We start from the raw sequence: 24,513 nt of genomic DNA, 5'->3' as shown, positions 1-24,513 counted from the left end.
CAGGGTAGGGTACTGCTTTAAACTACAAGTTACTTTTGCTTCTCAAAACAGCCCTTTTTCTTTCTTGAGGTTTTGTTGCTTCCATCGAGGCAGAGCCGAGAAGGCAGAAGGAGTCATCCCCAAGGCCAGGGTGAAATCGTCAATGGACAGGTGCTCCTAGAAGAGGAGAGGGACCAGAGGGTCAGCTTCTTGCTTAGAGTTAGCTCTGATGAGTCACAGAGGTGTGACAGAAATCAGATGACAAGCAAAAAGAGGCAACGTAACGAGGGACAGGGAGAGGGGAGGTGGCATTTCTTTTCACTCTGGGGCTGTTCTCTGTAGGATTGCCCTCTAGAAAGTTTCTTTGACTCCTGCAGAGCCCTGAACATTGAACAGCTTCTTTATGGTTAACACCTGTAGGTGGAGTTCAAGCCCAGGTTGAACTGAACAGCTTCTTGGTAAACACCTTTAGATGGAGTTCAAACTCAGGTGGATCTGAAGCTCCGGTTTTCTAACCTGTTATCCTTTGCCTCCCACCTCTGGGCATTTTCTGCTCAAGGCTCCTGGAAGCCCTCCCCAATTCCCCAGGCAGGGTGGTGGAGCACTCTGTTTTGGAAGAAGGTCCCTGACAGCTATGGTTGTGTCCACGGTCTGCAAATGCTTTAGCTGCTCTCTGTCCCACCCAAGCTGGCTCTGCAGCTTGGTTGAGACTTCTGGACTCTGACCCCCAGGCAAGATAGCAGGGACTGCCCATCCCAGTGGACTTGTATCTTTCCACTGGTCCTGTTCTTGAACCCTGCAGTCCTGCCAGCTGATTACTAGCCTCACCCATGCCCACATCCGCCTCTCTGTGGTTTACTCATGGGTACTCAGATTGCCCTTCTTGCTACTGCCTGCAGCAAGACCCACCACCCCACTGTTCACTGTTCTGGCCCTCCCTTCTGAGTTTGGAGCAGCCAGAGCATGTGCACTCTCCCCACTTATCCTGGAACCCTCAGCTCTTCTATAAGAATGCACACTACTCCCACAATTTAATCATCAGTGACAACAAAATTTTTAAAAGAATCTAAGCCTTTTCAGACCGCTTCTACTGTGGTGGGGTTGTCTTGATTCTGTTTCTTATATTCAAAATTAGTGATCTATTTAGCTTTTTTTTTTTAAGGCTAATGCATATTTTATTAGATATTGCAAAACTCCCCTCTACAGGTGTGGTAACATTCTGCCCTCACAGCAAAATAATATATGTTGTTCCACAGCCTTACCAACAAAGTACATTATTTAGCCTCCTTTTAATCACCTGGTCCAATAATATTGGCTGCCCTTCCCTTTAGAAATACTTTGTGTGTTATGTGATATGACAGTAAGAGTGGAACTCAGAAAACCTGAATCTTGCTCTGACTTGGCTACTAACTGGGAAAGTCACTTCCCTGCTCTGCATCTGAGTTTTCTCAGGTGTAAAAAAAGCAATGACAATAACAGCTTACATGTACAGAACACTTCCTATGTACCAAGAGCTGGGGAAATAATATTTCTAATATTATTAAGAATAATATATGCTATTAGGATCATCCCAATATTACAGTGAAGACACAGGGAATGCATAAAGGGGTCTAAAGGTGACAAGAAGGATGCAAATGTTGTAGAAACAATACACTTATGTGTATATTGGGCCCAAACCCATAACAGATGTTCCTGGAGGAAATAGCCAACTCACATCTATAGGTTCCTTAATTCATCCCAAAGGCTTCTTTATGGTTTATTGTACACAGGGTAAATTTTCTCTCAATACCCTCTCAAGCTAGATTTGCAGTCTATTTTGGATCTTCATGAAGAGAGAATGAATATTAGACATGTGTTTTTTTTAAACATGCCCTTCTTGCCAAACTCTCTCCTCCAAGTGGTCCACACAGACAGCCCCTGCTCTACCTGAGGGACCCAGTGCTGACTAGTCTCCCTGGCACGCCTCTGAATTGCCTGCCTACCATACACGTAATGATACTTCAACCTGGATGTCTCCCCAGTGCCACTAAACTCATGATTGTCCCTGTCTAGAGCTGGGTCTGACCCAGGGTTTTTTTAATCTCAGAAAATGACACAATTACCCCCCTCTTATGACCTTTATCCAGTCATTACCAAGTGTTGCTGATTTAATCTAAATATTTCTCTAAACCATCTCCACCCATCCCCACCCATTCTTGGGCTTCTCAGATGGGGCTCGTGGTAGAGAACCTGCCTGCCAGTGCAGGAGGTATAAGAGACATGGGTTTGATCCCTGGGTTGGGAAGATCCCCTGGAGGAGGGCATGGTAACTCTCTCCAGTATTCTTGCCTGGAGAATCCCATGGACAGAGGAGCCTGACAGGCTGCAGTCCATAGGGTCACCAAGAGTCAGACAAGACTAAAGGAGATTTAGCAAGTCCATTCTTCACTGAGCAGCTAGAGTGGGCTTTGAAAAATGTACCTGACTGCCATTCCCTTGCTTCACCCATAATAGTTGCCCTTGACTTTTAGGATGGACACCACCCTCCGAAGCCCGACAAAGAAGTCCCAAGTGCCCCCTTCACCCAACAGCTGCCCCTCCCCAGCTCCACACACTCCCTGCTCTGGCCACCTTGCCCTTTCACCCAGGCTGTGTTTACATCCTACTTCTGGGCTTCCATGTATACTGTTCCCTTCTCCGAGAATATCCCACTCTGCCTGAATAATTCCCATTCATCTTTCAAGGAAAAATCTCTGACTAAATCAGGTTCTGACCCACCTCCCTTCGGCTGGGATCCACCCCCTCGGGAAGCTCCTCTGCAGTCTTGTTCACCAGCTGCTCCAGGGGAAAGATGGGTAGAGGTCCGGAACTGAGGTTGCTGTTAGCATTGAACACATCTGGTTTAGAGCTTGTGAGCTCCTAGGGAAAAAACAGAAAACATTGTCACTTCAGCGGGTTTGTGGCTGCCTCCCAGGCTGCATTTTTCTCTGAAGTCAACAATGACCCTAGGGAACCTTCTAGAAGCCCTCAGTGGAGTTCCTTGCAGTCCAGGAGTGAGGACCCAGCACTTTCGCTGCTGAGGGCCCACATTCAATCCCTGGTCAGGGAACTATGATCCCTCAAGCTGCGCAGTGTGACCAAAAAAAATATAAGCCTTCCATGACCCCTGCCTCCCACTGTCCACATACATATACACACACTCTTCATAAGAACATGGCATACTGACAGGATCCACAAGCTAAAGCTTGGCAGTCTATATTCAACCAAAGCTGGTTGGCTGTATGACCAGCTTTGGAAAACACATAAACAAAACTGTTCTGTTCTATGACTTATAAACTTCTCCATGGCTACCCCTAATGTTCCAGGTCTACCTTGGACATTTATGACCTTCTTTTAGCTGATATGAAACTGTCAACCATAAATTCTCTTAGCCTTGACCTACCTACCCACACTTTCCCGCATGCTCCATCAGTCAACCAAGAAGGATTAATTGAGTGCCATGGGGTTCCCAGGCTGTGGGTGGGCCCGAGGGATTCACATGTTATCTGCTGATAACCCCGGTGTGCTTGGGAAATTGCTCTCATGTACTGGCCACAATTCTGCACAGTCTACTTGGTCTTATCTCCCCTGCAAGCCTGTGAACATCTTTGATTTCATATTCCCACATTCTAAGCCTGTAGGCTGAACATATTTCTATGAACTAACTGAAAGATCGAAGGAGAAGGTTTTTCTACCTGGAGAACGGTGATGATAGTAGAGAAATCATTACTTCTCCAAGCGTGGTCTGAGAACTAACTAGATCAAATTACCTGGGCCCTTTGTGAAAAACACACATTAACGGGTCTCAACCCAATTCTCCAAACCAGAATTTCAGGAAATGGGACTTTGGGATTTCCTTCTTTGTGGATGAGGGGCACAGAGCTTGTGGGATCTTAGTTCCCTGACCAGGGATTGAACCTGTACCTCCTGCAGTGGAAGCACAGAGTCCTAACCACTGTACCACCAGGGAAGTCACAGAATCTTCATTTCAATAAGCTTCCCCCACCCCCAAGTTCCCCATCACCCAGACTCTTACACATGATAAAATTTGGGGACCATTTCACTAGGGAATGGAGGAGACAAATCTGCGCAAGACATTGAAGTTAAACCACAAGAAGAACTTCCAGGAGAAGAAGGAGAAAATGATGGAAAGAAAGCAGAAGACCCTGGCACCTTCTTTGGAGCTTTCTGAGCTTTCATGGGTCTGACCACTGTCAGTGGACACTGTGGGGGCCCCTGCCACCTGCCCCATACTCACAGCAGTGATCTGGCCCCAGTCCCCAGAGTTTCCAAGCTCCGCCTTCAGGTCCTCATAGGATTTAGAGTTCTGCATATAAAGTAAGTGACAAATTTTCTAAAAAGTAAGTGACAAATTAGACCTGGGTTTCAGCAGAGGAGTCAGGACCATTTTCCTTCAGGCGCTGAAAGAAGACTGCTCTAGGGCCGAGGGGCAATGAGAAGGGGAAGGGGGAATCAGGGGGAGGCTGGAGGCTGTCCTTGAAAAACCAGGTTGAATGGTAAGGATGAGCATGAAGGGTTGACAGGTAACTGGCTGGGGCAAGGGACTATTTGCCCCGCTCAGCCCACCATGGAGATGGAGAGTATGATCTTTCCCCACCCTCTGAGTTTAAGAAGCTGCACGCAGCCTTGGAAACCCTACCCACACTGTGGGGGACACGGGGGTCCTGGAGAACTGGAGAGCTCCCCTCAGAGCCTGGAGGGGACACTGTCACAGGGGAATGAAAGGAGTAGAGGGGAACTTGGCTCCATGGGGAGCCCCATCTCCACATCCCAGGGCCTGGCAGCAAGCTTAACATATTATGAGTTCCAGCTATGCTGACAGTATGAACTAGTGAGTAAACGAATGGATGAATGAGTCTGAGAGAGAAGCCAGCACAGATCTGATGGGGGGAAGACCTGCCAGAGTTGTTGATGTGGGACACTGACCTGGGTTTGAGAAGTTCTGGACACATCTAGGTGTGCAGACTTGAGATTTGTTGGGCTCCATCATCAAGACTTAACTTAGCTCATCAAACACTGAATTTTTTTAATGCATTTGAGGAAATTAAGCTCTCGGTTTCCCAAATCTCATCTGTTGTACCAATTTTGTGTACCCAAAGCCACCAGGACAACACTCATTCTTCCTAGCTTTCCTTCTTCCTGCAGAAAATCTTCACTGTGGTTTGTGGTTTAGTCGCTAAGTCGTGTCCTACTCTCTGTGACCCCATGGACTGTAGCCAACCAGGCTCCTCTGTCCATGGGATTTTCCAGCAAGAATACTGGAGTGGGTTGCCATTTCCTTCTCCATTTTGAGGACCTGCCCTCTGCTTCTCTCTGGGGCCAGTTTAGGAAAATTCTGTGGAAGTCTATTTCATTGTTCCTCAGGTCAGGGCTGCGTATAGGGCCCATTTTGCTTAGAATTTAGTGCTAGAAGACATGTCTTTAGACATGTTCCTTTAGAACTAATGTGTTTAGAGGGCCACCAATGCCATCTCATAGAAGTTTCCGCAATGATGATGGACATTCTTTTTCTGTGTTGTCCAGTATGGCAACCACCAGCTAGCTACACATGGCTAGTGAGAATTGTGAGAAATCAATTCTTTGATTTTGCTTAATTTCAATTCATTTGCATTAAAATCGTCAGTTACAGCTCTTCCCAATAATGTCCAAGAGCTTTGAGCTAAATCTCGTGTACAAGCAAGACACGGTCATGAGCCTAAATTTTTGATGGACTTCCTTCCCTCTCCCTTACCAGGGAGCCTCATAGTCTTACTGCAGCCTTACTGTCCATTCTAAGTCTCTTCAAGCCCCTTTACAAATACATCACAGGTCATCTATCCCAATGGACAGAAAAACCCAGGCATCAACCCTGGCCTCCTCGTATGTGTCATGAAGAATGTGCTGGGGTGGGAGGACCAAGTGGGCTCGGGCCACTCACATTCCACTTGAAGGGATCCCAAGCCAGGAACCAGCCCGTGAAGGTGGGAGGCTCGTGCCCTTGCTTCACCACAATTATGGGGGTCTCAAGGTCCCGGCCGCTGGGGTGGGTCTTGAGATATTCTTGCACCGTGGTGGCTGCGGCTTTCTTCTCGTCCTCATTGGCATTCTTCCCAATCCAGAAAAAGACCTGTGGAGCATCCCAGAGTCAGTCTCCCCTGTCCTCCCTCAGCTCACCCAGGCTCAGACACCCTGCTGTGAACCCTGACCTTGGGCAGGCCCCATCCGGCCTTGACTTTGCCTCTGGAAATTGGGGTTGGACAGACGCCCTCTACTTCAGTATTCTGTAGATGTGTGACTCTCAGCCTCTCCAGAGCCAAAGACCCCAGAAACACTCCTCTGCCTCATGAAATCAACTGAACTTTGGGAGAAGTATACGTCGTGCCCTGCAGCCCCACTGCGCATCCTCCTCTCCTACCTGCCTTCTTTCTTATGCTCCTGCTGTTCGTAATACCAATCTCAGGAAGAATGTATATGGAAGTCAAGAAAACATCAAACCTTACCTATCCTTAAAACCACTATTTCTTGGCCCTGGGGACTAGGGTTGTCGGAAGGGAGGTCCCCAGGCCTCAAAACTACCTGGTCCCAAACATCTAGCAGGAAAACATCATCCTCTTCCAAGTCATCCTGATTGAAGTCAGGGATCTCTGTGGCCTGGAAGCACCCAGTCTGGTTGGAACATTCAAAGAGCCGGGGAGTGATGACCAAGTTTTCTTCCTGCAGCCTACAAGGCAGAAAGGAAATTGTGTTGGAAAGCTCATCTCCTAGGAAAATGCTCTTTCTTCTGATCACACCAAAAGTCCCCCATCCTACCAAGAGTCCAGGAGCCCTCCAAAGGAGAAATTCCCACTACTCTCCCAGGACAAGCATTTCAGTGAGCTCTTCTACAGTCCTGTTAAGAAGTTCTTCCTGATATCTTTCTCTATTGCTCCTGCTGCTAATATAGTACATGCCCTTTTGCTTTTGAACTGGGGATATGGTGGATCATGGACGTTCTTCAGAAAACTAGGCTTACAACTTGTGTTCCTCAGCCTCTGGTCCTGTGGCAGCGTGGAAGGACAGTGGCTGATGGGACCCTGGCATCTTTCTCCCAAAGGGCACACCTAGAGTCCCGCCCCTCTCTTTGAGCTGCCTTCTCTGGGTGTGAGCTCCCTTTACAGGAAATATACACCCCAGGCCCTGGGCATTCCACAGTAAGTAGCACAGACACAGCCCCCATGCCAAGAGGCTCCCAGAGCCCCGGCTGCCCCTTCATCATCTGGTAACCCTGTGAGCCCGACACCCAGAGTCCTCAATCCACGCCTGCTGCAGGCTCTGGGTGATGCGGGTAGAAGGGCTGGGAGGCTCTCCAGCCTCAGAAGGGGAGCTGGAGGTCAAGGGACCTGGGAGTTACCTCTTGGTGCTGGCATAGGGGGCCTTCCCGCCCAGGGCCATCCAAAAGTTGGCTGGCTCCTGCCCTTCCACCACCACTTGCTTCTCAGTCCGGGAGACAGTGTCAGCAACCATCTTGGCCATCTCCCGCTCATCCCCGCTGCAACCCTGGAAAAAGGTGGGGGTGCTTGTGCTGGGGGAGCCCACCTCCAGGGCCCTGTCTCCCCCTCTTTCCACCATATTCACTGGCCTAGGGCTCCCGGGCCTGAGAGGTTCTCCTGGATCAAGGCCTTGCGCACACAGCCCAGCATCCTTGACGCTCCAAAGGATGGCAGAGGAGGCAAGGGAGACTGCCCTCCCAGTGGAGAGGTGGAGGCCTCCCAGAGACTGAGTCCTCATGACAGAGATAAAGGGGGAGGCAGCGACAGGCACACACCGGGGGAATGAGAGAGCCCAAGACATAAAGACAGGGGAATTCCCTGGTGGTCCAGTGGCTAACATTCTGTGCTCGAAATGCAGGGGGCCTGTGTTTGATCCCTGATCAGGGACCTTGAGCGCACATGTTGCAACTAAGATCCAGCACAGTCAAATAAATAAATAATTTTTTGTTTTCAATGGACTTCCCTGGTGGCGTCATGGATAAGAATCTGCCTGTCAATGCAGGGAACACGGATTTGAATCCTGGTCCAGGAAGATCCCACATGCCACAGAGCAAATTGGCTCGTGCACCACAACTACTGAGCTTGAGCTCTAGAGCCCAAGAGCCACAACTAGCGATCCTCTGTGCCGCAGCGACTGAAGCCCTCAAGCCCTAGAGCCGGCAGGTCACAACTGCTGAGCCCCAGTGCTGCAACTACTGAAGACCGTGCGCCGAGAGCCTGTGCAGAGAAGCCATTCAATGGGAAGCCTCTGCACCACAACTAGACAGTAGCCCACATGTGGCAATGAAGACCCAGCGCAGCCGTAAATAAATATGGCATTGTGCACCTGTTGATCTCAGGCAAGGGTTTAAAAAAAACACCATGAAGACGGACCAACACAGGACAGACAGGAGTCACCAGAGACAAACAGAACGAGAAAGACCTACTCAGACACAGGGGCGGAGGGTAGGGATCCAGACCCAGTGTTGAGGAAGCGGGAGGTGGGGCCAGAGGCAGCTGGGAAACCAGGAGGCGGGACCTATGGGGGATAGGGGGAGGCCATTCAACTCTGCACACACCTTCCCATACCACAGGTAGGAGCAAGACTGAGTCTTGAGGATGAAGACGTCATTGGAGTTGAGGGAGGTGGCCCGGGGTGTGACCTCAAAGGCCTTGGTGTTGTTGGCGCTGGTTCCTCGGACCTGGAATAGCCGGGTGGAGGGCACAGGCTCCAGGTTGTTGGCCCGGGATGTGCCTCCCTGCAGGGAGAGACGGGCAGGAGTAACTTAGCAAAGGTGGTCCTCTGATACACCATCACCTGACTAGTCTTCCCAAAACATTGCTTTGGTTACGGGCACTTCCCTGCCTGACACCTTGGTTCAGACTAGAACCATTCTAGGTCTACAGACCAGAATCCAACTTTCAAGGGATCATTTGAGGTCTCACATGAGGAGGCAACCTGCCTTTCCAGGGTCACTCTCAGCTCTCTCCAAACCCTCCATTTAGCTCAGCCAAGCTTCTCATGGTTCCTCACAGGACCTTTTCCATGGACCTTTGTCCTGGCCTCTGCATCGCCTTCATTTCACCTCTGCTGAGCTCTGACCCCAATGTCAAAACCTCCTCCCAACTCTCTTTCCACCATGGACTCTTTGCCTGTTCGCTGATCATTGTGTTCATGTGCCCCTCTGAATGCAATGTATTTCTGGCATTTAAGCATATGGGGAACAACAGACTAGTTTCAAATCGGGAAAGGAGTATGTCAAGGCTGTATATTGTCACCCTGCTTATTTAACTTATATGCAGAGTACATTATGAGAAATGCTGAGCTGGATGAAGCACAAGCTAGAATCAAGATTGCCGGGATAAATATCAATAACCTCAGATATGCAGATGACACCACTAACCTTATGGCAGAAAGCAAAGAAGAATTAAAGAGCCTCTTGATGAAAGTGAAAGAGGAGAGTGAAAAAGTTGGCTTAAAACTCAACATTCAGAAAACCAAGATCATGGCATCCGGTCCCATCACTTCATGGCAAATAGATGGGGAAACAGTGGAAACAATGACAGACTTTATTTTGCGGGGGTGGGGGGGGGCTCCAAAATCACTGCAGATGGTGACTGCAGCCATGAAATTAAAAGATGCTTGCTCATTGGAATAAAAGCTATGACCAACCTATAGAGCATATTAAAAAGCAGAGACATTACTTTGTCAACAGAGGTCCATCTAGTCAAGGCTATGGTTTTTCCAGTGGTCATGTATGGATGTGAGAGTTGGACTATAAAGAAAGCTGAGCGCTAAAGAATTGATGCGTTTGAACTGTGGTGTTGGAGAAGACTCTTGAGAGTCCCTTGGACCGCAAGGAGATCAAACCAATCAATCCTAAAGGAAATCAGTCCTGAATATTCATTGGAAGGACTGATGCTGAAGTTGAAGCTCCAATACTTTGGCCACTTGATACGAAGAACTGACTCATTGAAAAGACCCTGATGCTGGGAAAGATTGAAGGCAGGTCTAGGTTGAGATAGTTGTATGGCATCACCGACTCAATGGACATGAGTTTGAGTAAATGCCAGGATCCGGTGATGGACAGGGAGGCCTGGCATGCTGCAGTCCATGGGGTCAAAAGAGTCGGACATGACTGGGCAACTGAACTGAACTGAACTGAACTGAAGCAAACAGTGCCTTGGACTGTTGATTCACTGTTTGTTCAACAAGATGGTAAACAGCATTAGCATGGCATTCTTCTCCCCCTTGGTGCTTTGCAGAGGGCTGTGTACTTAGTAAGTGTTCAATAAATAGGTAATTGCTAAAGGAATGCAAGGGATGGCTATTTCAACAGGGAAGTCTGCTCCATGTTATTTGGCAGCCTGGATGGGAAGGGAGTTTGGGGGAGAATGGATACATGTATATGTATGGCTGTCCCTTTGCTGTTCACCTGAAACACAACATTGTTAATTGGCTACATGCCAATACAAAATGAAAAGTTTAAAAAAAAAAAAAGGTGTCAGTGCACCTTAGGTTCATTGTTCAGCAAATCATCCAACATAACTTCTTTTTTCATCTAGAGAGGAGTTGGGGTGTAGAGAGTAATAGTCTTATACATGCTAAGTGTTCATTAAATGGATTTTTAAAAATACTGAGTAGTTGTTTCTATTTCCATTGCACATAGGTGATGGAGCCTCAAACAGTCCCCTCCCAGGAAGAGTAGGCTACCCCCAGCCCGGTCCCCCACCCCATGTCCTCTTCCCTGTTTCCCAGAGCCCACCCCACCTCACTGCCACACCTGGTAGACCACCATGCGTCCCTTGAAGATGGACATGAGGTGAGGCGGCTCCTTGCCCATCGGGACCCGGATCTGGACCGGTTCATTGTTGTACTTCTGGTCCAGGATGACAGCTTGATAGGCAGAGGCTGTGATTTCATCCTGGCTGGCCTGGCTGCCCTGGGGATGTGCAGGGTGGGAGGGGTGAGATAAGGCTAGCCCCCAGTTTTAACTTCATATCCAATTCTGACTGGCCCTAAACCCAACTGTCTTCCCCACCAATCTCCACCCTGAACACAACCAAAATCCCACTCCCCCCTGAGCCCCACACCTAATCTTTCTCCAGCCTCAGTCCACCCCAGCCCACCTTGACCCCCAACCTCCTCTCCCACTTACTGCACCTTTCTTGAGGAAACACCACGACTAGCCCCCACTCACCCCCAGCACCCCCAAACATCTCCCACTCACTCGCATCTGGACATGGAAACCCACAGTCAGAGCGGGTGAAGAGAAGGCGCAAGAAGCCATGGAAGTTAGAAAGGAGACTCAGAGAACAAAAGGGGAAGGGCTGTGAGTGGGGGTACCCAGCGTCAGGGGGATCTCCCAGCCAAAGCAGTTCCAAGATGGAAAGGGGGTAAGATACCCACCACCAGAGGTATTCAAGTCCAGGGCGATGGCCGCTTGGCAGGGGTATAGTGAAGCGGGGTTGAGCAGCTGCGCTCTGAACAGGGTGGAGTGGGGCCTGACCTGCCAGATGTAGAGCAGGTAGTGCTGCTTCTCGTTGATGAGGTAGGTGTAGAGCAGCAGGTAGCAGTCGCCCCCGAAGAAGTGGCCCAGCCACTTGGTGTCCACAGGCACCAGCTCTAGGTTCTCGATGCGCCACATCTGGAGCCGGTACCAGGCTAGTGTGAGGTCCGGGACAGATTCCACCAACCCCTGCCCCCCGGCCCGGGCCTCTCTCCCCCCGCCATACCTGCACCTCGCCACTCCCATCGTCCACCATCTTCTGCTGGGCAGCCACCTGAGGCTGGACATGCATGGATGTGGCATCAAACTTCACCTGTTCCACCTTGGCTGGAGTGAGGGGGGAAATCATGACACCCAGTGTCACCAGCTGAGTTCCCCCAGGTTCTCACAACAGCCTGGAGTGGGAGCTGCAATTCTTAGACCCATTTTACAGATGAGGCAACTGAGGCTAGAGAGATTCGGTAGCTTATCCCGGGTCACACAGTTAGCCAGTGGCAGAGCTATAACACAGAACCCTACCTCCCTCCTGTTAAGACTCATGTTTCGTCGAGGCCTCCCAGAGCAGCCAGGAGAGGGACATATTCTCCTCCCCCGGGTGCTTGGCATGGAGCTTGTCCTTAGCAAATACTGTCTCAAAGACTGGAGTTGTTTGGGTTTGGGTTCCGAGGAGACCCAACACTACTCCAAATGAAAGGCGAGTTTTTCTCAGCTCCCTTTTTATGACAACTCTTGAGTTTATCCAAGTCCCTTTGTGTCCACGCCCCTCCACCTGGGGAGCCCAGAGTCAGGGTGAAGTGTGCACAAGAGGAGTGTTCAAGAAGGAGGGCAGGAGTCAGGTCCAGCGCTCTCCTGGCCCACTGCCCGCTTCCAGCCCCACCCCGCCTCGGGCCAGCCCTCACCCACGGAGCCCACGGTGTGGGTTTTGCCCAGGCCAGTGGTCCGATTGGGTACTGTCCACTTCTGGAAGAGCTGCTGAAAGACAGCTGACTCGGCCCCGTCGTTCTGCAGCTCCACCTGTGTGCTCAGTGGATACTGCTTCGCTTTGATAAAGTTCTGGGAAGAGAAGGAGGAGGCTGGGGTGTGTCCCTCCCCCAGCCTCCACCCCCCAACAGGAGCCGAAGCCTGGCTGTAACCCCAACCAGACCCACCACTAACCTGTCCTGGTCCCAAGCCCAGACCAGACTCTAATCGCTGTCCCAATGCTGACCTCAAACCTAATCCAGCTGAATCCTACCCCAGGTCACACCAGACTCCACCTCAAACCTAACTCTGACCTCAACCCTGAATCTAACACTAACCCCCAAACCCAGTTCAGACCCCTGACCCCAAGGCCAAATCTGACCCAAACCTGACCCCAGCCTCCATCTCCAAATTTGAGCCCGACCCCCAATCCAACGTTGATCCCCGGCCAGCTCAAGGTTACTGACTCCAGCTCCTACAATGACCCCAAACTCTGATTTGGCTTCAGCCCCATGCTGACCCACCCTGCTTCTTGTAGGGAGGCCAGCCTCCGTTTCTCCCTCCCTTTTCAGAGCCAAGCTTGAGGTGCAAGCCCTGAGGAGGCTCCCTTTTTGTGACGATTCTTGAGGTCGCCGGGTTGTTGCCTCCCTGGGGTGCAGAGAACCTCCAAGACGACCCCCCGGAGCCAAGTGAGGCCCAGAGCCGTCCCTGGCCTCTGGCCCCCACTGCTCTCTCCCCCCTGGCTGGCCTTCTCTACCCCTCCTCCAAGTTCTCCTCCTTGACGCCCAGACCCACCAGCGCCTGGTTCATGGCTTCCTTCTTCTCCTGGGCATTGGCATTCTTCCCCTTCCACACGTAGATCTTTAGGCCCCCCTGGTCCAGAATGTAACAGTCCTGGAGGTGGGAGAGAAAGCGCAGGCTGGGGGAGCTGCAGACACAGAAGTTTGCCTCTTGTGCTCCCCCACTCCGACCACCCCAGGACCCTGGAGCTGCTCCCACTGGGGGAGAGTGGGCAGGGGCCGGGTGGGTAATGGGGAGTTGGGGCTGGGGGCACTCCAGACCCTCTCACCTCGTGACTGAGCAAGTCTTGTGTGAGTGGCCGCGTGGCGATTTCTCTGACCACCACCTTTCCCTCTGAGTCAGACACACTGCATAGACAAAGACGCGGCATAGACAAGGAGGATGCTGGACCCTCGTCCCGGGGTTTCCTCCCCCGGGAGGTGCCCCCTGTTCCAGCAGGAGCCCCACGCAGCCAGGCACTCACTGGTACAACTTGAGGGCAGCCTTGAGGGCCGGCTCCACCACCGTGTCGGCCACGGCAGCCTTCAGCTCCTTCCGCTGGCCCAGCACGTGGTTCATGATCTCCATCAGCTGCGGTGAGGCCTTCTCGTTCTCCCCATCCACCACACCCACGTAGGTGCGCCCACCCCGCTCCTGGTCGCGGATCTCCTTGGCCAGGTTCATGCCCTGCAGGGAGGCCCCGGGACGCATGAAGGCTGGTGGGGGGCGGTGGACAGGGCAGCGTCCGCCACCCCAAACCACACCTGGAGAGCCCAGCCCCCCACAGCAGCCCCAAAGTGGGAGGCACCTGCCTGGCGCTTCCCTTTCAAGCGGGGGGATCAGGCTTTTATTTTTATTTATTTATTTTGCATTTTTTTTCTTTTTTTTTTTCCATTTATTTTTATTAGTTGGAGGCTAATTACTTTACAGCATTGCAGTGGTTTTTGTCATACATTGAATTAGCCATGGATTTACATGTATTCCCCATCTCGGTCCCCCCTCCCACCTCCCTCTCCACCCCATCAAGGTGTGTGTCAGGAAGCCAAGCTAAAACCTCAGGAAGAGCAGTCTTCTTCATGAGCAAGGGGGGGGTCTGGTGGGGGGTTGGGGGGACTTGCTAGGCCTTTGGTTTTGACATTGTTTGAAATTTATGATTTTGCTTCAAAGTTTTGCATGAGAGGTGAGCCCTGAAGATCACAGTCCTGTCTCTGCCCCAAAGCCGTGTACACACATTCACTCACACACACACACACACACACACACACACACACACACACAGCCTGGCTCACTCTCTCAGCCCAGCGTCTCCTCTCCAGTTCCTGGCCTTTCCACTCCGGCCGCCTCCCCTCTCCACGGTTCCCTTCACCCCACTGCCCCCCTCGCCAGGCCCACCTTTCTGTTTCCAGCCAAGCCCTATTTATCCAGCTCCCAAGACAGCCCCATTTTAAGATGCCCCAAACCCAACCTTGATTTTCTCCCCAACTCTGTTGCTCCCTGATCTCGCCATCTCAGAAAATGGGACCCCACCCATCCCCACAAAAAGCACAACTTTTGACTTCTGTCTCTCTCCTCTCTTGTCACCCCCAACCTGACATGCAGGTCCTGTGATTCCACCTTCCCAGCCCCCTCCTCACCTAGGCGTGTGCCCTCAGCCCGTCCACTCCCCTCGCCCCTCGGAAGTCAGAGGGTCCTTCAACGGCGTCCCAGGCACTGAGAACAAACCTCAACCCTCTCACACAGCTTCCTGACCACATAGCACGTCCTGTTGAGACCCACCCACCCTCCTTTCCAAACTCCCTAAAGTCCCTGTCTCGGGCTTTGTCTGAGCTGGAAGGTTGCCCCCCATCCACTCCTCTCTTCCCTTAGGGCCCTCTCCCCCCACCCCCTCCTCCCAGAAGCCTTCTTAGACCCCTCCTAACCCTGAGAGCCACACTCCGCACCCCTTACTTCTCCAATATTCCTCTGATGTCTGTCTCCCCTCCTGGAGGCCAGAGCCAGGGCAGAGCTCTGCCCGTTTCATTGACCGCTGGCTCCCAATGCTGGGCACAGTGTCTGCCACACAGCAGGGATTCATCAGACATTAGTGGACCCACCACAGTGCATGCATGCAGACTCCAGCACACATACCTCACTGCACACACATGGAGACTCAGATCCACCTTCAAACACAGCACCCCAGACAATCAGGGAAGAGGGTGCTGAGGAAATGAGGGCCGGTGGAGGCGTGGCAGCAGTCTGGCAAGTGTAGGAGGGAGGCCAGGTGCTGGAGGCAGGAGCGGGAGGGGCAGGGTGGGATTTTGGGTGGGCGGCACAGGGGGGATTTACCCTCAGTCTCTCCATGCGGTTACTCTCCGGCCCATTCCACTGTATGATGAGCTTCCCAAGGTCCAGGAGGAAAACATCCCCACGGTTGAAACTCTTCCAGGACATCTCCACCTGGGGAGCCATGGGGCAGGCACAGACCCCACTCAGACCCTGTCCATCATCCATCAATCTCTCCCCCACCACTTACCTGCCCCTCACCCCTCCTCAGCCTCTGCCCTCCGCCCAGTCAGGGCAGTGGGTGGGAGGAGAGGAGACTGTGCGCCCTGAGCCCTGGTTGGTGCCCACCTCTCCTGCCACCACATTCCTCTTGCCCTTGACGTGGAGCAGCCGCTGGATGTCATAGGAGTTGGTCTCCACTTGCTTCATGCCGGAAGCCACGCCCCCTTTCCGGATCCTGTGAGGAGAGGTGAACTGACCCAAGGGAGTGGGCTGGGAGGTGTGACGGGCCCCCCGTCCTCTCAGATCCTGGGTATGTGGTTGCCACAGGGCCCATTTGAGGGCTGGGGCTGGGAGTAAATGGGTGCCTGAGGCCTTGGGGGCACAAACCCCCAAAAGGCACTCACTCTCAGGGTCATGCAAGTGCAAGGTCACTATATCGCCTCCGTTTGCATGACCCTGGCAGTGCGTGCCTCCTTGGAGTTTGTACCCTGGTGCCTCGCTTGCCTCACCCTAGTCCTTGCCCTGCTGAGAGGCCTGCAAAAGGTGGGTGTATGGTAATGGGGCCATGTGTGAGGACAGGACAGGGGGCTGAAGCGAAGGGAAGAGGGGAGATGCTGAAGACAGAATTGTGTCTCCTCTCAAACTCAAGGCTGAAGACCAAGGATAGGGCAGCAGCAGAGACAGGGGCGGGGAATGGAAAGGTGAACAGAAATGACCCTCATGGGCTCCCCTCCCAGCCCCAGGCCTGCCCCCCAGCCTCAGGTGGCCCTCCCAGCCCTGGCTCCATTCCCCCTGTAGCGTGCCGCTCCGTACACAATGCCCTGCTTGAAGTAGCCTCGGAAGGTCTCGCTCTCGTTGCCCTGGACCTCACGGTGCTGGACGGCCCGGCCCTTCAGAAAGTCGTCCATCTGCGTGGTATAGATGGCAGCCGCCCCTTGCTCGTCCTGGGACGAGGCCTGGCCGATCCAGTAATGAATGTCATAGGACAGGTTGCTGCCTGTCTTGTGGATCTGGGGAGAGGACATGTCCAGTGGACCCAAGGCCCTGGGCTCCCACAGCCCTCTCCCCGCCTCCCTGCTTCACATGTTCTCCTGAACATGTGGGGCCAGCACCACAGGGGAGCGTGGCATGGAGTAGTTCACGGGACGAGTGGTCAGGAGCCCTGCACTGTGCTGTAGTTCTCTCAGACCCTCTGAGACATGTAGCAGGTGTCTTCTCCTGGGCCTTGGAAATAACTTGGTTGGACTATGGCAGCATTTTCCAAAGTTATGTGCACACCATGGAAGGTGACTTGGTGGTATACAGTGAAATGACTTTGGAAATTTTTTTTGGTCCACCCCTCTCAGCATACAGGATCTTAGCTCCCTAACCAGGGATAGAATCCACGTCCCCTGCAGTGGAAGTGTGGAGTCTTAACCACCAGTCCTCCAGGAAATCCCTGATTATGGAAATATTTTATAGCTGCTTTCTGTTTGTGAAACGGGACACTGCTTTCCATTTGTGATAATGATACTGAGTTAAGTTTTTTAATAAATGGATTTAAATTTTAAAAGCAAATCAGTAGAAGTACAAATGCATTAATGATACAGGATGCAGAAGAAACCAAGAGAGTCAAATGAAGTTGACTGTGGATTTTGGGAACATGGGCTCAAGGTAGGGTGATATCCCACCAGTTCAGAAGCTCCCCCAAGACTGTAAATCCACAGAGGGTCACTCCAGCTGGGAGCTCAGTGGTTCAAGGGCACTGAGAGGCTCTTATATCTCTGACCCTCTGGTGTTACGGCTAGGCTGGGAACACCAACTGAACGCTATCTAGGGATGAAGCTGGGCAGCAGTCCCCATTTCCCCCAGCTTCACGGTTCCTCCTGTTGCTGCCCTAAGCTTTGCTCTCTGCTGTGCCCCCTCCCCTGCCCATACCCCACTCACAGCCAGGATTACATAGCAGTCACCATCGAAGAAGCTGCCGAAGGAGTTGGAAGGAACAGGCACCATCTGCATGGCCTAAGGAGAGAAGGGGTTGACCACCCAGGACCCCCAGCTTCCCTGCCTCCCGTTAACCAAACAGAGAGCTGGGGGAGAAGAGCAAACAGACCAGGAGAATGAGTGTGAGGAGGGCGGGGAGGGGAAGGAGGATGGGGGGGGTTGATGCCTGAGGAGGGGGTGGGGTTGGCAGCAGGGACTCGCACGCCAGCAGGGCAGGGTGGAGGACAGTCCATCCCCAGCCGCAGAGCCCACCCTGTGACCAGGCAGTATCCTCACCTCGATCCTCCATATCTGCACCCCGGGTGTGGTAACGTTGAGGGAGCCTTTGACTTGAGCGCTCAGTTTGGTCATGGTGGATGAGCCTAGGGGTGAAGTGGCGTGGGAGCAAGAAGAGGGTCTGGGAACCCTGGCTTTCAGGGGGCACTCTTCCAGCCCAGCCCTGGAGAGCTCCCCACAGGGCCAGGAAGCCAGGGCTCAGGGCCTTAAAAAAGGTCCCCACTGGCTGGAGGTGGGGTGGTCCCACCTCCAGACTTCCCACCGGGCTCTGATCTTGTCACTCTTGTTCAAACTCCTTTCCTGACTCTCTATCACCTACTGAGAAAAGGTCCCACTGGTAAGCCTGACATGCAAGGTCCTTCTTGACACAGCCCCAAACGATGGCTGCCTGAAAATGTTTGATCAAAGCCATGCCTGGCTAAAATATATATAAAATATAAAAAATATATCATACAGAGTTTATTTTTTTAAGCAAAGAATAAACAAGGGTTGAAAAGTATACATGCTCAAAAGAATTGAAGAAAAAAAAACAGGTGTTCAAACAAAACTTGTACATGAAGTTTCATAGCAGCTCTATTCACAAGAGCCAAAAGGTGAAAACAACCCAAATGTCCATCAACAGACGACTAGATCAACAAATGGTGGTCTGTCCACACAATGGAATAGTACTCAGCCATAAGAAGGAATTAAGCACGATACAAACGCCGCAGCATTGATGAACCTTGGACACATGATGCCGAGTGAAAGAAGCCAGACACAATGGCCCCGTTTTGCACGACTGCATTTACATGAAGTGTCCAGAACAGGCAAATCAATAGAGAGAGCAAGCGATTAGTGGTTGTCAGGGACTGCGGAGAAGGGAGGAAAGAGAAGTAACCCCTTGTGCGTGTGGAGTTTCCATTTGGGATGATGAAAATATTCTGGAACTAGACAGCGGTGATGGCTGCACAGAATTTTGAATGTATTGAATGTCCCCGAATTGTTTGCTTTAAAGTAGTTAAAATGGTAAGTCTTATATTCAGTGTATTTTATCACAATAGAAAAGTGTATGCAGCAATTTCCTATTTATTGCTACCCCCAACCCTCAAGTGAAAGAGAAAGTCGCTCAGTCATGTCCCACTCTTTGTGACCCCATGGACTTTAAATTCCATGGAATTCTCTAGGCCAGAAGAGAATTCCTTCTCCAGGGGATCTTCCCAACCCAGGGATTGAACCCAGGTCTCCTGCATTGCAGGTGGATTCTTTACCAGCTGAGCCACAAGGGAAGTCCGAACCCTCAAACACCCCTCAATTACTGTTCTGGTGGCCCACAAGATGTGGACTCGACAAGATGTGGACCCCACCGGGGTGGGGCCGTGTTTGTTCAGTGCTGAATCCCCAGCTTCCAGCTCTGCTGGAACTTTGTTGAGTGGGTGTGTGGGTGGATGGCCAGGTGGTGGGGTGGTTGGCTGAGTTTGTGGGTAAAAGTGATTAAGTGGATGGATGAGGGAATAAATGAGTGAATGAATGAACGAGTGAACCTTTCCCACTGGGAACCACCCTCCACCCACTGATCTTGAAGAAATCTCTCCCCTATCTTCTTTCATGCTGTCTCTTATGACTCTTTTCCTTTGACTTCAAGCTATGTTCTTTACTCCAAGTGCTCATCAGAATCAGCTAGGGAGCTTTAAACAACACTGGTGCTCTGATGCTCAAGCTATATCATACCCCCAGGGATTCTGATTTAATTAGGCCAGGGTGGGGCCCAGGCTTGGGCACTTTATTTTCTGCCTTTGGGGAGGCGACCCAGAGATGCTTTCAAAACTCCCCAGTGACTCTGATGAGCTAGGGAGGAGAGCCACTTGTCCCCAGTAATTTTTGTCCCAGGTTTCCTGCCCCTCCCTCCCAGTCTGGAGGCCATCCCATTCCCCACCGAGCCTACCACCCAGCCTGGCTTGGAGTTGCCCTCCATGAACGCTCCTTGAACCGATGAATAATGAATGAACGATGACGTGGCCCCCACCGCCGTGCTCTGACAGCTGGAATCTATCTAATCTCTCCTTGCACCTGGACTCTGAGTCACCTCTTGGAACAATGACCTGGTCTTTTACTGTTGGTCAACTCCCTCTTCTGACTCCTAAACGGTGACCCCCTTCTCCCTGGCATTGTGGAATTTGGGGGCAACGTCTTCCTGCCCAGCCTGTGATTAGTGCCCCCTCCAGCAAATTAGGGCCACCTGCCGATGGCCAGTGCCGCATCTGTAGAAGCCCCTAATGCCTGGGTCCCGTCTGATATCCCTGTGGGTCAGGGCCTCCTCCATGAAACATTTCTCAACCCATGGAGACCTCAGGGCTCCCAGGACTCATTGTTCGGTTGAACCAGTTTGGGTACTAATGAAGAAAATGTTTCCTCTTACTTCAATCACCACCTTTGTTCACATCCCTCTTTTTGCCAAAACAGATCGACCCTCACTTGCTGTGCGAACATGGCATGTATCTTCACCTATGAGTGGGCAGTCGACAACCAGGTGGTCTCTAAAGTCCCACTGGGGGAATTCCCTGGTAGTCCAGGGGTTCAGACTGAACTTCCACTGCAGGGGGCACAGGTTCGATCCTTGGTTGGGGAGCTAAGATCCCACATGCCATGCAGTGAGGCACAACATAAATAAATGAAAAATAAAAAAAGTAATAAAGTCCCATCAGGGATGTGTTCTGAGTCTAGGAGGGACCAGCAAGAGCAAAAGAGGGCAGACAAGATGAGGCTCTTCTTGTCCATCAGATCAGTGGAGACTTTGGAGCAGGGGTTTGAAACAGTTGGTGCTCTGCCTCCCTAGAGAGAAATCAGGATTGGGGGCCTCCAGCAGCCTGAAGAGGGAAGAGGTGGGCATGGGGATTCTGGGGGAGCTGCCCCAAGAATTGGACTCGCACTGCAAGAGTACCTCATGGATGCCCGCCAGCTGCTCCTGCCTCCTAGAGCTGGTTAGAGCGGATGCCTCTGTCCCGCACCACCCCCACTCTGGTGAACCTGCTCCAGCCTTGCATCTCCTGAACTGCTGGGAGGAGTAGGGGGCCCATGCCAACCCCTCATTGCCCACAGCACAGCCCTGGGTTTGAATATGTGACATCTTCTCCCTCAACTTGAATTCACTGGCTCCCTGCTCACTCCTGGTCCCCTTGCTCCTCTGTCCCCACCTCAGTGAAGGGCACCATCACTCCCGGACCCCGAAGTCAGCCACTGATGCACACTCCGAAGCCTTCCCTGTCCTGCCTTCCAACACATCCCCATCCCTCTCTGCTTCCGGTAACAGCACACGATTCACTGGCCCTGGCCACCCCCACCCACCCCATGCTGCTTCACACTCTCCTCTTATGTCCTTTTCTTTTCCTTTCATTTTCCTTTCCAAGGCACTCCCCACCTTTCTTCACTTGGCCAACACTCCTATGCTCTTCTGGACTCAACTTAGGGCTCATTTCTTCCAAGATGCCTTCCTAGAATCCTCAAGTTAGACAAGAGACCCGTCCTCAGGGAGCCCAAGCCATCCTGGCCAAAAGATGCCTGTCTTGGTCCCCTGACCACATGATGGTGATAGGATCTCTTTATAAGTCTAAGGTTCCCAAGGACCTAGACTCGTTTGTCTGTGTAGCCCCCAGCTCCTGGTACACGTGCGTGCTAAGTCGTTTCAGTCATGTCCAGGTCTTGGCAGACCGTATGGACTGTAGCCCACCAGGCTTCTCTGTGCAGGGAATTTTCCAGGCAAGAATACTGGAGTGGGTTGCCATGCCCTCCTCCAGGGGATCTTCTCAACCCAGGGATCAAACCTGCGTCTCTTAGTCTCCTGCATTGCCTGGCAGGTTCTTTACCCCTGGCGCCACTTGGAAGGCCCCCCAGCACATAAGAGGTGCTCAATAAATATTCTTGAAGCAGAAATACTGAATTGCAGAATAAAAGGAGTGGCCCTTCTTAGGGCCATGGAGGAATTAGGGTTCCTGCTGTCCCCTGCGTCCCATCTTTCCTTTGTAACTGCTGCCCCATTGTCCTGGGAGTTCGGGCTCCAAAGAGCTCCAGAGTGCCCCAACTGCTCTCTGTCCCTAGTCACACAGTTCTGAGTGGGACAGGGACATGGCACTCCTCGAAACGAAGGACACGCTCCTGCTCTGTTAGGCCAGTGAGAGCAGAGTGAGTGACATATCCCAGCCCTCCAGCCTGCAGACTCAGCCTCACCCCCACCCAAGAGCACCTGAACAGGCTTCCTGGGAAGCAGGTGGTCAATATGTCCTAAGATCCTAATCTGGACTTGCCCCCACTCCCCTGCCTCACCTCCTTTCAGCTGAATGGGGCTACAGGGCCTGGTGAGGCTGAGGGGAGGGGTCCGGTGGAGGAGAGATGGGATAGCATGCCTGCAAGGGCATCCAAAGATAGACGGCCGCCCAGGGCCCTGCCACCACCAGCCCCCTGCCCCTGCTTCTGTCTTTGCCCATTCCATCCCTGATGGCTGTTGCTCACACTTTGGTATCCAGGAGACAAGAGCGCTGAGGTCCCAGGAGTGACAAGGAAATGGAGACGCAGAGGAAAAAAAACATCTCAGATGAGGAAGAAATGAGCAGAGATGGTGGGAGCCAGGGGAGGGGGAGAGGGAGGTCAGGGTGACCAGCTGCTCCCTGGTGGCCCAGGGCTGGTGGGTTTTACATCTACAAGTCCCCAGATTCTTCTCTGTCCAGGGCGATCTGGGCCAGGTGGTACCCAACGCAGGGTGGGGACGATGGCACGCGGGGGGGGTAGGAAAGGGCCGTTGTCTGGAGTGGAAGCTACACTATCCTTCTCTTGGAGGCCCGGGAGGCCACCCTGTGCTCCCTGCCCTTTCCAGACTCTCCAGAGAGCCAAATCTCTCTCTCACCCCCACGCCAAGAAGTAGGAGGCCCCGGGCTGCCCGCCGGAAGCAGCCGACCCTGTCCTGCCCTCTCCCACCACCTACCGTGCTGGGTCCCCGCAGGGTGGCCTTACCTGTCTGGGGGAGGCAGCTGCCACCTGGGAGATCTCAGGGAGTTGTGGCAAGCTGGCTGGAGGAGAGCGACCTTTGTCCCCACCCCCCCCCCTCCTCTAGGAACTGCCTTCACCATATAAGGGAAGATAGGGCCCCAGAGAGAGAGGGAATGGGCGAGGGGGTGGGGAGGCAGGTGGCCGCCGTGTCCCTAGGAGCCAGGAGCCCAGTGACCGCCAGACACCCACAGCCGAGGGGCCCCACCCCTGGGTCCCCAGCGAGCACCCAGGGATGGGATACATTTCTACCCAGGGCCCAGATGCTCCCTGCAGGTGGATAGCACCTGCCAGGAAAGGTAGGGGCGCCTGGACCCTTCATCCTTCCAAACCAGAGGAGCAGGCTCCTCCATCCTCCCTCCTCCCTTTGGGGGAAGGACCCCAGGATGGGGGAGCCCTGGACACAGGGATTTAGGGCCAGGAAATAAGATTTGGGGCTGTTCCAGGACTGACGGGACCCTAGCACCCCTAGAGGTCGCACGCTCGCTCCGAGGGGCACAGAGCTTTTCTTGTCTGCCCCTTCAAAGGTACTGGCTCCTCCTCCTGCTTTTATGAGCTGCAATAAACCGGTTCCTTTGGACTCTGCTCTGCCGTTCTCCCCCGAAGCCACGGCTTGTATTTCTGAACCCTGATCCTAGGGGGCTTCTCGCTCAAGATGGGAAAGGAGCCAGTCTCGCTCAGAAGTCAGCGTCGCCCCCAAACTCAGTGTCCTGGGCAGCTGCCCCTCAAACTTCACCCCTGCAGAAATTCTCCTGTCACTTCTGCATGGTGGTCCTTAGGGAGGTGAACTGAAGTGGGCGGGGTGAGGCCAGCTGCTTCTTCTGGCCATACCTTCCCAGGAGTTCTCAAGACAGATGTACATGAGTGTGCACATCTGTGCATGTGTGTGCAGGTGTGCGTGTGTGAGCTCATGCAGTCTGGTAAGAGGAGTAAACGCAATTCAGGTGCTATCTTGTTTCTTTAAAAGCACCTTTTTGTGTGTGAATAAAAAGTATATGTTCAAGACTTCCCTGATGGCCCAGTGGTTAAGACTCCACACTTCTACTAGAGGGGGTTTGATCCCTGGTTGGATCAAACCTGCATCACCCTTATGGCAGAAAGAGAAGAAGAACTAAAAAGCCACTTGATGAAAGTGAAAGAGGAAAGTGAAAAAAGTTGGCTTAAAACTCAACATTCAGAAAACTAAGATCATGGTATCTGGTCCCATCACTTCATGGCAAATAGATGGGAAACAATGGAAACAGTGAGAGACTTTATTTTTGGGGGCTCCAAAATCACTGAAGATGGTGACTGCAGCCATGAAATTAAAAGATGCTTGCTCCTTGAAAGAAAAGCTATAACCAGCCTAGATGGCATATTATAAAGGAGAGACATTACTTTGCCAACAAAGGTCCATCTAGTCAAAGCTCTGGTTTTTCCAGTAGTCATGTATCGATGTGAGAGCTGGACTATAAAGAAAGCTGAGCACTGAAGAATTGATACTTTTAAACTGTGGTGTTGGA

The 24,513-nt window shown here is 52.3% G+C and overlaps 1 protein-coding gene across 1 annotated transcript; it reads right to left on the bottom strand.

Moving 5' to 3' along the window:
- Nucleotides 1–23,006, bottom strand: VIL1 (villin 1). Its single transcript, XM_020904700.2, has 20 exons — nt 22,979–23,006; nt 17,999–18,084; nt 17,666–17,740; nt 16,553–16,749; nt 15,866–15,974; nt 15,581–15,691; nt 13,740–13,942; nt 13,545–13,623; nt 13,271–13,369; nt 12,415–12,568; nt 11,742–11,842; nt 11,516–11,653; nt 10,790–10,948; nt 8,585–8,764; nt 7,388–7,533; nt 6,574–6,718; nt 5,936–6,124; nt 4,256–4,324; nt 2,737–2,877; nt 1–156 (listed from the first exon to the last, which is right to left on the bottom strand). Exons 2-20 carry the CDS (start codon nt 18,071–18,073, stop codon nt 43–45), a joined length of 2,484 nt encoding a protein of 827 aa, XP_020760359.2. The 5' UTR covers nt 18,074–18,084; nt 22,979–23,006; the 3' UTR covers nt 1–42.
- Between the last annotated feature and the right edge of the window lie 1,507 nt (nt 23,007–24,513).

Source organism: Odocoileus virginianus, chromosome 30 (genome assembly GCF_023699985.2).
Source record: "Odocoileus virginianus isolate 20LAN1187 ecotype Illinois chromosome 30, Ovbor_1.2, whole genome shotgun sequence".
Classification (NCBI taxonomy): Eukaryota; Metazoa; Chordata; class Mammalia; order Artiodactyla; family Cervidae; genus Odocoileus; species Odocoileus virginianus.
This window is presented reverse-complemented; position numbering and strand designations above follow the sequence as displayed.

Bases quoted from the DNA above. Each gene is read 5' to 3' on its own strand.
- VIL1 (XM_020904700.2), bottom strand. From the start codon at position 18,073: ATGACCAAACTGAGCGCTCAAGTCAAAGGCTCCCTCAACGTTACCACA. The intron at 13,370-13,544 runs GTGAGAGGGTCT...TCCCACCTCCAG, and splicing joins AAGACTTGCTCAGTCACGAG to GACTGTTACATTCTGGACCA. The intron at 2,878-4,255 runs GTGAGTATGGGG...TTTTTTCCCTAG, and splicing joins ACTGGGGCCAGATCACTGCT to GAGCTCACAAGCTCTAAACC.